Below are 13339 nucleotides of genomic sequence, written 5' to 3'. Positions count from 1 at the left end.
GTAATAAAATTATAGTAATAGCTCGAGTTTCGTAAAAACTAATTTTCTAATGATACTGCACTTAATAATAGTGTTTAATTTGCAATTAAGATAAAATTAGAAAGATAAGGTGAAAATTGTAATTTGCATGGAATTTAATATTATTTTATTACACTGAATAATTTATCTTTGTTTACTATGGACGGACACATTTCCTGACTAGCAAAAGTGGCTACTATCTTATCAAGGTATGGATAAGAGTATTGAGATAGTATCTCACAGCGATTTGATAGGTGATTCCCTGATGTATTGCCATTACCACAGTGTGCTTACTATAACATTAGGTCATGAAATACCACGGTATTGTAAATTAATATTGTGTACTTTCCTTATCGTGATTCGGTCGTGGGTGCGGTTTCAAAAACATATAACATTAATCGGTATTATTTTCCTTGATGCATAATTATTTAAAATTATTTAGTGTGATTTCAGAAGTACATACAAATCCTGCACATGTGTTGATTCGTAGTTTTTAATCAGTGCGTATACCTTCCCATAAAATGAATCAGGCAAGTTAACTGGAACAAGTGGCTATCGCGTGTGAACGAAGCATTACACGGTTTAATGAACGAGCAGCGATGGCGGCGGCGCGCGGCGCGAACTCGGTGCGCAGTCGGCCCCGAGCTACAGGCGGCGCGCGCGCAGCTCCGCGTTATACCAGTGAAAGGACGCATGACTCATACCAAAACCAGTCATGAACGAGTACGCCGAGTACGACTGGAAGCTGCATCAAATGCAAAATGAGCGCCTTTGTGAAGTGGCCAGGAAACGCCTCACAGACGGCGACCGACAACGTGCTCTCAACGGCCTGCGAGACGCAGTCGACAAGAGCCTCAACCTCGCCCTGCGCGACAAAAGTAGATGTCAGGATGACAACTTCCTGCGGCGCTTTCTGTATGCGCGCAAACACGACGTGCAGCAGAGTTTCGAGCTGTTGGTGAGCTACCACCAGTACCGGCGCGAGCACCCCGAGCTGTGGGCGGCGGCGGACGGCGGCGTGCTGCGCGCGCTGGCCGACGGCCTGCCCGGCGTGCTGGCGCAGCGCGACCGCCGCGGCCGCTGCGTGCTGCTCATGTTTGCCTCCAACTGGATACCTCACGCCTGCCCTCTGCTCTCCGTCTTCAGAGCTCTCCTACTCACCATTGAACGCACTCTGGATGACGTTCAAAATCAAGCCAACGGTTATGTCATTATCGTAGACTGGACTGAATTCACGTTTAAGCAATCGTGTAGTTTGCAAGCTAAAGTGTTGAAAATGATGATTGACTGTCTACAAGATTGCATGCCTGTGCGTTTCAAAAGCATACACTTCATTGGGCAGCCTTGGTATGTGGAAACTGCTCTCGCTGTAATTAAGCCGTACCTTAAGGCGAAGACTCGAGAACGCATCATGTTGCATGGAAACAATCTGTCAACGCTTCATGATGCTCTACCTCTGGACATACTGCCGGCAGAGCTCGGGGGAGAGGGACCTTCTTACAACTCGGAACTTTGGCTTCAAGACTTCTGTCGAGGTGAAAATATAAACCCTGCGCCAATAACAACATCAACTCCGGCGATACCTATTGAAAACGATCCGCCTTCTGCGAAACTGGATAAAGCATATAAACAAAAGGACAATCCAAACTTCTCTTTCAATGGAAGCGAAAAAAGTGCAAAATCAGAGTTATTGCGTGATAAAGATTGACCTATCGCACATTGTGGTAGCAGCATGGTTCCATTGGACACAAAGGACTGTTCCGTCCGTGAAAACGCGACAATGTGTCGTTGCACTCATGTGCTTCGGTTTGCATTTTGTGATATCAAGTGTATTTTTATTGTAAGGCCTTGAGACTGCTTAGACGATTAGAGTAAACTGCTTATTAGAGAGTAGAAATATGAATAAGTACTCAGGGGCTTATGTGCATTTATATGGCCTCAGATACGAGCGGCAACCAAACAGAAGTCGATTTTTGTAGGTTAGTTGCATTTCAATTAATGAGTCAGAGACATTTCGGTGGCGGTGGGAGGCGATGAGGTCGGCGCATCCCCCGCGTCCGGCGAGCGCTCGGCGCGGGCGCAGGTAACGGTGCTCAGCTCTCGTTTCGACGCATCCGCTCGAATCACGATCGCAGCCGCTGGATCTCGGTCTACATCCACATAAGCTTGCATACATACTAAGCCTATGTTTTTCGTGTTATTTATTCCGTTTACTAACCAGTTGTTTTAATTTATATACTTCAGATATCACTTGATAGTTGTAGACACTTTGCTTTAACCATGTGAGGCTTATTGCGCATTTATTATTATGTTTAAGTCCATGTTTGAAAAATATGTGATGGCGATGCGATTTATTTTAATAATAAGTATCTATTGTCCTGCTAGTGGGGGATATCAGTAATCGGTCTCAGTAATAACGCTTGGCTGGTGGATAAAGAACAGTATTAAATTATTGAAAGCATGGTCGGCGCGTAGCCGTCCGGTACGTGCCAGGCCTGTGTATGTGATGTGTAACGTCTTTAACGGTCTTATAGCTCTCACTAATGAACTTCCAGAGCTCTCTCATATTCATTACTTATTGTATAGTGTAGGGACCCTTTGTGTACATAGTAGACGTCGAAAGGACAGTAAAATGTATGATAAATGTATGTATATAATAAGGAAGGCAGCTGCTGTGTAACAGAAAGTCATAATAATATTTTTGTACTCGTACACCGAATCCTACTCGCTTAATAAAAAAGTTGTTTCGAATGATTGTAAATATTGAAATGACTGAAACAATGTATTGATATTATAGTTATAGTATTTGAAAATAAATGTATTGACGACATATTTATGTAATCATTTAGTTTTATTTACCAAGAGGTGATCCGGAAAGTTAGAGGTTGCTAACAGTTAGCGCACGAACTTAGTATGTGCTAATTAAATACAAATGTGTAATGTTTGTACTCGTAATTGTTGTCTAATTAATGTGCAGACGGACGAGGCATCGCTACGTGCATTCAAAACACCTTTGAGCTTCATATAGAAAAGGTCGCGGTTAGAGAGAAAACGTCTATGAATCACAGATATTAAGTCTGGAATCACGGATCGTTAGACGTATGATTATCGATGCTTGCATCAGTACAAGGCTGGGTATAATACGCAAATGTAAATGATATCTTAGTATTATTGCCACAGTCTGAGTAGAACGATTCCTAAGTACTATAAGAAGTAAAGTACCCACTTGATGTATAAACTGCAGTCAATTGCAGAATACGTTAACTTATTGAGAACATTACAACGATAGATGTTCAGCCAAAACTGGTACATAAACATTCACTAAATCTTTTCTCACCGATTTGATAATTCTGAAAAGACTTTAAGCCTGTATTTTAGTACTGTGCGTATCTAGAAAGTTAGCACTATTAGGTTTCACTAATCAACCTGCGCTCATACTGTAGGGCTTAGGAAAATTTCTCGGTGAAAGATTGATGACATAACTTGTAATGAAAACAGTTGCTTTGTCTTCCGCGTTGTTATCAAAATCATGAGGAAATTGTTTGACACTGACTCGTACACTGTCCCATATTCCGATACAACGATAGCCTCGTGGCCTCGTGTTAATACTGATCATAGATAGGTAATTATGTGTGAAGTAGATTAGTAATCCTATCAAAAATATATAAGGATCTTTCTAACTATGACAATAAATAAAAGACATTCTACAGGATTTAACAGCTCAGGAGATTTAGAAGGTGTAGCTAACTCGTAAAGAGTTTCCATAGATTGTCTTGCCGGTTCTTGTCTTCCTAATTTGGTCTTACATAAGAGGTCTATTTGGGCGCATTATGTGAAATAAAAAATACAGTTACGACTTTTAAATAGGCAGTGTATAAAATTGTTACTGTGCACTACCTTGTCACCTGCGATTATTCAATTTGAAAACAATTGGGGGCCCTATTCACAACTGACTCGTCATCATTTTCCAATAATTATCCATTCTGTCGCTCGACCCTAAACAATAGTAGCACTCCTTTCAATGTGACTGTATTCATTCACTCATATACATAACGTTCCTATTTTTGCTTCGCTTATGGCATAAATGAGCGAACTTTATGGACTGTGTAGACAATGGGTAGCTAGTGGATCGAGTGCTGTGCTCACGCGCACTGGGCATGTGAGTCACGTGGCGATGCTTCCGTCCACCGACCACAGCGGAAGGAACCCACCTCTTCTAATTGACACCTAATATATTTAATCCTCTTTATTCAGGTTACATTAGGAACCTCCGTGGTGAGCCCGTTATAGGCAATACACCGGAATTAGAGTCGTGCGCCGCTCTGCCATAACTGTAGATTAATTCCGTAGTTAAACTGTTGCCACATGCAATGTTCGTTAACATTACAATGCTATGTAACAATATATTTCATTTGGTCATGTACGGAAATTGGAATTAAATAGACATTAGATTCGATTGTATACTTATTACAATTAGATAATTATTTACACATATGTTTAAGTGTACATTCGAATTATAATTGAAGTAGTTCCAACTTGTTTCTTCACTTTTTCATCCTGTGGGATTTAGCGACACTTGAAAATTAAAACAGAACAAAAATATGTCAATCCGAGTAATAAATAGACGCATTTAATGTTAGAATCACGCACTAACCCCTTTGTCCGACCACTGACAATCAGACTATTGTTATACATAGATGTGCTAGTGATAATTATGTAAATGTACCGCGAACAGTGTTGACTGTAATCCAGTCAGACCGCAAGCTCCGATTTTCCTTGAGATTAATTTACAGTATGAACGCACGCACGTGTGACTGTGTAATAACTCTGGAGGTAATCAAATCGGAATTGTCTTTCCGTTTTGCTAAATGATGGATAACGCGAAATAGCGGCTGTACTTGAGGAATCATCATCAATCATTTTGAATACCTAATCGTGAAAGATTGATTGTTAGTTTTAGGTTTGTACCCTAGATTCGAAACTATTTAGACAAAATATAATTTCCAAAAGAAGATCAAATGATACCTAAGCGCCAATGTCTGAAATTATAAAAGTCAATATAGGTACCTATGTATTTAATATTTCATTTCATACGATTCCGAAATCTTTTAAAAAATATGCTTCCTTGCAAAATGAGAAAAGGTTATAAACACAGGATATAACATAATCTACTGAAATATCTTAATCTTATCTACTTATCTGGTAGGAGTATTTTCCTGAATGTCATGTGCCTAATCATTCTGTAATATCGATCGCTTTCAAATAAATATGACGCAATAACGCATCGCTCGATAAGAATCCACCAGAAATACTATGCTCATTTTTTAAAGATAAGTACATAATTTATGTACTTATCTTTAAAAATTGAGCTACCTAAACCAATTTTTTTTTTAATTCATAACATAATGCCAATATGATATAAAATACATTAAAAAAGGTATAGTTATAGACTTCGTTCATTCGAACTCTTCCTTTGACATTACTTTCTCAACATATTAATTTTTTTTTTTTTTTTGTAAGGATTTTTTTATTTACAAATAACTTTTTACAATAACTTAATAATAAATATATATACAACATACAACTAACTTATTACCTAATATATACACTTACTATAAATAAAAATATTTAAAAAATTGCATCAAAAAACTCCTCATCGCTGCCCACCGGGAGTGTACCCAAGAGGCTGGCAGCATTGCATTGCAAATATAATTTAGATAATACTTCGAAGAGAGGCAAACGCTTCAAAATGCAAACGTTTATTAATAAACTTCAGAAATAAATTATTGCTATTTTTATCACACGTACCACTAAATATTATTGCAATAAAAAGGTTTTATTTTCTATAAAACATTGACATTTATTAATTTACCGTTTCTATTGCTTCTCATACTAACCGCGACCTTAACTCAAGGATTTCTGTAACAACAAAATTGGTATTATTTTGTCATCAACACGTAATGTCATTCAATTTTAAGTGGTCCTCATGGTATCTCCATGGTCAGTAGAATCTCATGCTACAACATAATAAGTGAGAGAACGAAGATTTATTCGACCATAAAACTAAAGAAATTATGGACTTCACAAACCATCTGATTTATGATAAAATTTTCCTTTTCCATGTGTTCTCAATATACAGTACACAGGTGAGTTTTCCTCACTTTAACTCGTAACCTACTGTGAGCCGGATCAAAACATAATGCTACTTATGTATGCATGCATATTCATATTCAGAGGCTGTTTATGCGGCAGAATTAGGGTAAAAGACGCTACTCACTAGTAAGTAGCTGAACAAGCTATTATTCCCTAAGCACTAGTGTTTAACTAAGTAGTAATTTCAATAAATCATGATTTCGTAAACCATGTCAATGATATTGAAAATGGTTACAATGATTTACCTTTTTGTTGTAAATGCATATTAAACGCAGCAAGATGTGATGGTGAAAACGACCTGAAGATATCGTTTATTTTATATAGGAACAATTTAACTGAAAATCCTGGAGTTGTCTTTTTAGGTTACGATTAGTGTTTAACTGATATCAATGAGGCATTATTATACTACCTAATTAAATGAATGCTGATTTATTTTTAGAAATTCAATCATTTATTAGAGACAAAGTATGTTTTTAAGTTTTTGACTTAGAGTTCTTGCTCCAATGCAAACTTCTTTACTGTTTGCCATAATTTTTTCATAGATTCTAAGTTCTACATGTCGGATTTAATTCATCTTTAACGTAACGTTTCCTTTGATGCAAAACCATATAGGTTTCTACTTACTATCTATACGGTGTTCGAAGTATAAAATGAAAGTTACTTATACCTAACATCATAGTCTCTTAGTGTACCCAGAAATAAATTTCTTGACCCCGTTTCTCCTAGACTGGATTGTCGAGTCGTTTCCACACAATAGGAAGAAGATTTGCGCTTTATATGGTGACTCGTATTCCAGATACAGTTTCTTGAATAAATTAGATCGGAATACTGCAGATGGTATACTTTATTTATCAACTCAAGACAGAGCAATTTTGGTTTAAAATAAGCATCTCAATTAAGTTGTTTAATTGTGTATTATTTAATGGTAAGTTTATTAACATTTATGATGTTATTTATACAATACATCTTTGCAAGCCGTTATAGTACGAGTTGTGTAAAAAATCTGAAATGATCGTGTTCCGCTTTTAACTCCCCTCCAAGCAGAACTAATTAGGCGCAGCTGCACAATTTTGTGATCATGCAAATTGACTCCGGGCATGTAAGAGAATGTTTTAATAAATCAAACGAGATGAACGCCATATTGATGTTAAGTATGAACAAAGACTAAGTCAAGCAATTACTTTTAAATAATTATGCTATAAATCAGACAAAACTGGAACCGTTGTGACCCACTTGGTCGAGGAAAACCTGAAAATCTTCAAATGCACAATAAACAATATACCTATTCAAATAAGTTTACACGTCGATCTTCCTCGAACTAGATTTAAAACCACTCCTAAACATATGGAGTATACTGTTCCCCCATCCGTAAACAAATAAATAGGCTATTGTTCCAAGTTTCATCATCCGAGACAAAGCGTGCTCTTTCATGTGAGACAAAAGACTGCACGAGACTTATTAGCTGATTCAGACTAAGACATGCACAGCATACGTACGTTTTGTTACATGTCATCTCATCATCCTCCTCATGATGAATGTTGTACTAGTTTCTACCAGCTACTTCATTTGAGAGTTTCTTAATTACTTATTTACCGCTTTGTTAAAGAAATAGCTACTTGCCTCTGTTTCACCCGCGTCCTGGGGAGACTGTTTCTCGTCCCTGGATAAAATGCTATTCTGTGATAGTGTTGCTTCCCAACAGTAAAAATTGATTTTCAAATACTTTCAGTGGGAGAGATCCTATGAATCTTCAAGCTCATTTGCTTCATGCATCATGCGCTGTCTCTGCACTCAGTTTCAAGTAATAAAATTATATACTTACTTGTATAACATAGCATTTTGTAATGCGGTTAATAACAAACCTTGAAATGGATAGTTTGCGCTTAGTAGGCATATCATAATACAACCGTTCCCACACTTTCCGTATCAACAAATACCTATGAACTCATCTCACTTTTCGATAAGACGGTCTCAGTTGCAGCTAGAATAGTCAGCATTTGCGCTTGCTGATAATTGTTTCAGGGCTATCCGATCTATAGATTATGCGACCTTCCCATATCGCGGATCGATAAGCATATTAATTACCTACTCGCATGTCCGTATGTCTCGACTGATTCTTATAATATTTTTTATCAACTGACCATCATATGACCAAATCTGCTTTACTTGCAACTAAGCTATAAGGATTATGTAAAAGTAATTGGCAGCTTCATGCGATCATGCCACTGCCCCATAAATGACAAAATCATGAAAACTGAATGTAGGCACACTTTTTATGTAAGTAATCATAGCATAGATAGTGTTTACATTTTTCAAGAAAGGTTTCCGATGTAAGTAGGTATCTTCACCGTTACTAATTGTGTAGATATAATTAATTATAATTTGTATAAGGCTGAATGTTTATTTACATTACAACTAAGTTTGTTTTCCTGAAACGATAGTGATTCAATGGCCTTAAACTGTGACTCATTACGGTTGTATGTTATCAGTCATCACTCAGACTATGGCTGGCATTTCATCTCAGGTGATAAGTATTTACTTTAAAATGCTGACGTATAAGTTTTTAATTTACTTTAGTTTTTCTATCGACTTGTGTTGGTGTTCGTGTAGGTAAAATTTGTTCAGCAGGTCAGTTCGTAACTATCTACATATTATTTCTTAGGTTTTGTTTAATTTTTATAAGCCGTTACGACATGTTCGCGGATTAATTAATATTTGCATTGGGAATTAAATTATTGTATAGGAATGTAGTTTTTATCCATGCAGGTATCCCACCGGACCCCGGGCGTAGGAAAGTGTGCCCGCATGCGGGCTTTTAAATGGTAGGTATAGTATGTTTAGTCCTTTAAACAACATTGTCACAGTAAATACTACAAAGTAGGTAATCTCAGGATTTCCTAAAATTGAGTTTGTATTTGGATAAAGCAAAGAAACGACATTCCGCTTGATAACACCTACGCCCAAGTTCACCGACAATTTAACCGACAGTTTTTCTGAAAACAACTGTTAACTTTGAAGATTGAATGGGAAAATTCATTCTTGACAGTTGTTAAAAGAATTGACGTTTAATTTGTCGGTTAACTTGGGCCTTAGTATATGTTGAAATGTTTCGGTTTATGGTTATTCTTGCTTGCTTAGTGCGCCATACGGTATTATCTCCACGATAACGTGCTTAGCGACTATTAATTATTCCGTTGCCTTATTTCCATCTATTTATGGAAGAGTCAATAACCAGGTAAATGCAGAAATATGAATATGTATAGAAAGGTACTATATCGGGTATTATTGCGGGGTTTTTAATAGAAGTTTTGCCGCCTCAATGGTCATTTACTTTAGGGACAGTCGCCGCTTTTTATTCGTATATTTCTATGTCATCCGTGTAAATATATAAATTGTTTCATGGAATAGTGACTAACAGCAGGAAAGTGATGGCAAGACTAACAATGGACAACGCAAAGGTACAATGAGAACAATATCACCTATGTGTGTTATTGATACGATATTGTCTGTATTTGAGTGATTTTGGTGCTTCAATATTTTTAGCCGACTGAACGAATTTGTTGGGGAATTAAGATTCCCTAATTACTACCATTATACCTATAAATAAGTGTTGAAAATTACGAGTACTTTGCCATAGTCATATTAAATCACTGATCAATTTCTATTTAACTGAATCTCAACCGTTCACCAGACTCATTCAGTGTGTTAACTTACGCTAGATTGTGTAACACTTGTATTTTCCTAATTAATAGTGACATCTAATGACGAGATTATTAATCGATAGTGACATTATGGGTGACTATAGCTCGCATATAGGTTATCGGATGGCCTTGTTGTATTAATACCCCCTTAACTGGCAATCAAGAACCAGATTTTAGGCGTAGTATACGCTTTTAGTTAATGCATTAAAACGGTGAACTCAGTTGTAATGGTAGCAGATGTGTTCAAATTTTAATTATGAAAGGGTTAAGCCGTGTTGGCGAATAAAGGTGTGTGCTAACAAGTGGCGCAGGTGTAGCGCCCGGGCGTAGGGTTTCAAAACAACGTCAGCCACTGCTCGCGCGCAACCCGGAAGCGAGCCATGTCGCGTGGTATTTCACAAGAATTCCTTGTTGCTAGAACCTCAACGGATACGAGCGCCATAGCGTCCAGTTACAATGAAGCTACAAACATATGAATGTTTACTCTGCACGTGAATCTTACCTGTTTGTGCCTTAATGAACTCCGTGAAAGTCATTGTATTAACCTTTGTCGTTCAAACATTGACACTACAGAAAGATAAAGAGAATAAACCTTGACTCAACGTAAGCAGTACATAGCAATGTTTTTTAACCGATTTTTATTGTTATAATTCTCCTTTAATGCCAAGGCCGTCTTTTTGCAACGCGAAATAATAGGTGGAACACTGTAATGTCTGTCTGAGTCACAATCCTCTATATTTCAAAAGGTTCTCTGAAGACCTTCAATAGAAGCATTTTGTTAATATTAAATGCAGTGTGTGAATCAGTACAATGCCTTTATGACACATCGACTTTGGACGTAGGCAACAGTATAGAGTTACTCGGGGTAGATAAAACCCTATGGAAGAAAGGGGGAAAATACTCATAAAAGAACATATTTTACGATCGTAAATCCTTCCTTCGTGTAAATATTACAATGACCGCAGTGCTCATTGGTTAGCATGATGGACACCTGTCGTCTGCGTCATGTCAGTTAACGTCGTCATCAGACTTAAACTTGGCAGGCAAATATGATAAAGATTTGTTTTGTTGTCTTAAGGTAAGGTAATAATAGATGGAATGGATACATCTGTACCGAGGCCGAGGAGACATTTTGTAATTTTTCGTGTACCTACCTGCCAGTAACTAGGGCTATTCATTCCAAGATTTTTTGCTTCCTAGCAAAACATCGTTTAATGAAATCCACTACAATGGTAGTAACACCTAGTAACAAGTCTAATAAACCAATAGGAGTCGTGAACTTGTGTAATTAGTTAACGGTGCATACCAGATTGTACCGTTCGCGGTAAGTAAAATGTTGCTCGCAGTGTGGTTGCGATCTCATATCACTGGTCACCAGTTCACCACAATGTAGGTATCTGACAACTCGCAATGCCATATAGAGTTTCAGATATATAATACTGGTACAATACAGTAGTATAAATATATCGCTGTTCATTTGTTACGAGTATTCGCTTCAATTAAACAATTTACAGAACAAATTACCAACGTGGTAATTTTTTTTGCCGAAACAAATAAAGTTACGCGTCATTATGTTGTAAGATCCATTAACTCGTGAATTATCTAAAGTTATGCAAAATATTGTTATTATCGGATTAGCGATTATCTCATTGTAATAGGTAGGTAATTACAATTAGGTAAGCCCATCTTTATTAACAGTTAAGCAGAACGACAGTGATTAAAATACTTAAGTTATGCAATAAAGGTAATAAATATTAACATAAGCTGTACTAAAATAATATAATAAAGAAAGAAAGCGTGTTCTTTGTTTACAAAGTTGAAGAAGCGTAGTTGACTCACACCTTGAAAGATTGGGTACCTGCCTTCTGCGTAATAATAATGTAGGGACGGGTGCTACTTAGGTATCGGTCAGGTGGTCAATATGCAGATGAGGTTTGTGCATCATCGTCGCCATTTTTGGCTTGTTTGGCTTTATAGGAACAACCTTCGAGACCCTACCTTAGCTACCTACTGTTTAAAGTCGTGGTACCTACCTCAGATTGGTCAGGTGCTTACCTTGATGGTAGTATTGACTTCATATGTAGGGCTTGTGTAGAATAAAATCAAGATATTTAACGTTAGCGTCTCCTTAGAGCCCAACTAAGTAGCGGTCGGCTGTCAGACAAACGCAGAAAAATCTTAGAAGTAAGTAGGTATTAGGTATCTAAAATCTAAAACATATGAATCGCCTCACTTCTACACTCAGACATGATTGTGATTCCTATAGATTTTCTAGTAGGTATTTATTATAATAAACATAATAAATACCTACTAGAAAATCTATAGGAATATATACATAGGTAATATCACATAATATTTGTCTGACAAATGTTGTTATGCAGCAATGCTCAACGGTTAAGGTCGAGGTGGATAAACAAGCTAGAGGTCGTGGGTTCATCTCAAACAATAGTAATATTCTGTTACTTTGAAGCATAAATCGTTAGATCAAAGTACACTAATAACACTAGTTTGCAAAAACTAACACTTTTTTCAAAACTATTATTGTAAGTGCTAAAGCAAATTTATGTTCTGGACTTCGATTTATTATCAAATAATCTACAAAAAATTAAATATTTCACCTTGGCAACCAAACTGCCGTAAGGCCGCCTCTTTGGTAGTCTCATAGTGCGACTACTAAGTATGTAAACGTAGAGTTCGATTCTCGGGCCGATCCGAAATAGCTTTGTGGATTTAAGGAAACTAACAAAGCAGCTCGGAGTCTAAATGATAGTGATTCCTTGGTACATATATGTTGGTACGTACTTAAATGTTGGTCCTGCACCTGATCTCTTTACAAACGCAATCTGTCCCATCAAAGAAACAGAATGCTTCCCACATTTCTCGTCAAGTAACTTTGCCGCTCTGAAGGGTATTATTGGACGCCCCGTGGATGTGAGAAGTGTTTCATTCATATAGGTATCTTTATGACATGACTAACGTGAAGTTAGCCAACTTCGGGGTGACAAAGTTATTTGATGGGTCCTGAAAGATTTCCCAAGGTTCATAAACACGGAATCTAACGAGCTAAATAAATACAGCGCTAATCACATGGGGTCGAGTGCTCTCTGGATATTTTGTGTTGGCAGAAGATAACAAGCCGACAAGTACTAACATTGATCAGATAAGATTCCTTCGCTATGATAACAACATAAGAACTTAAACACCTGAATAAAATAATATTTACACACAAAGTCTTGCATACATTGGTTAAGATACAATACAGTCATCGTTAACTTTATTTGATGTTTTATGTCTTTAATTATGGTTTGAAACAAATAATGGTACTTACCTATGTATCCTTCTTCTTGTGAGAGGAGGCCTGTGCCCAGCAGTGGGACGATAAAAAGGCTGTAACAGTACCTACAACAACAGTACCTGTTTAGGCCCAAATCGCATGTGGTATTCTGTAATCTGAAAAAGACCGCAAT

At 37.2% G+C, this 13339-nt stretch overlaps 1 protein-coding gene across 1 annotated transcript; it reads left to right on the top strand.

The window, feature by feature from the left end:
• Positions 1-377: 377 nt before the first annotated feature.
• LOC110375382 (clavesin-2) lies at positions 378-2859 on the top strand. The gene has a single exon (XM_021333462.3). The coding sequence runs from the start codon at positions 734-736 to the stop codon at positions 1724-1726; it is 993 nt and encodes a 330-aa protein (XP_021189137.2). The 5' UTR covers positions 378-733; the 3' UTR covers positions 1727-2859.
• The last annotated feature ends 10480 nt before the right edge of the window (positions 2860-13339 follow it).

Source organism: Helicoverpa armigera, chromosome 18 (assembly GCF_030705265.1).
Source record: "Helicoverpa armigera isolate CAAS_96S chromosome 18, ASM3070526v1, whole genome shotgun sequence".
Lineage (NCBI taxonomy): Eukaryota > Metazoa > Arthropoda > Insecta > Lepidoptera > Noctuidae > Helicoverpa > Helicoverpa armigera.
Note: the sequence above shows the minus strand (reverse complement) of the source record. Positions and strands in the feature narration are given on the sequence as shown.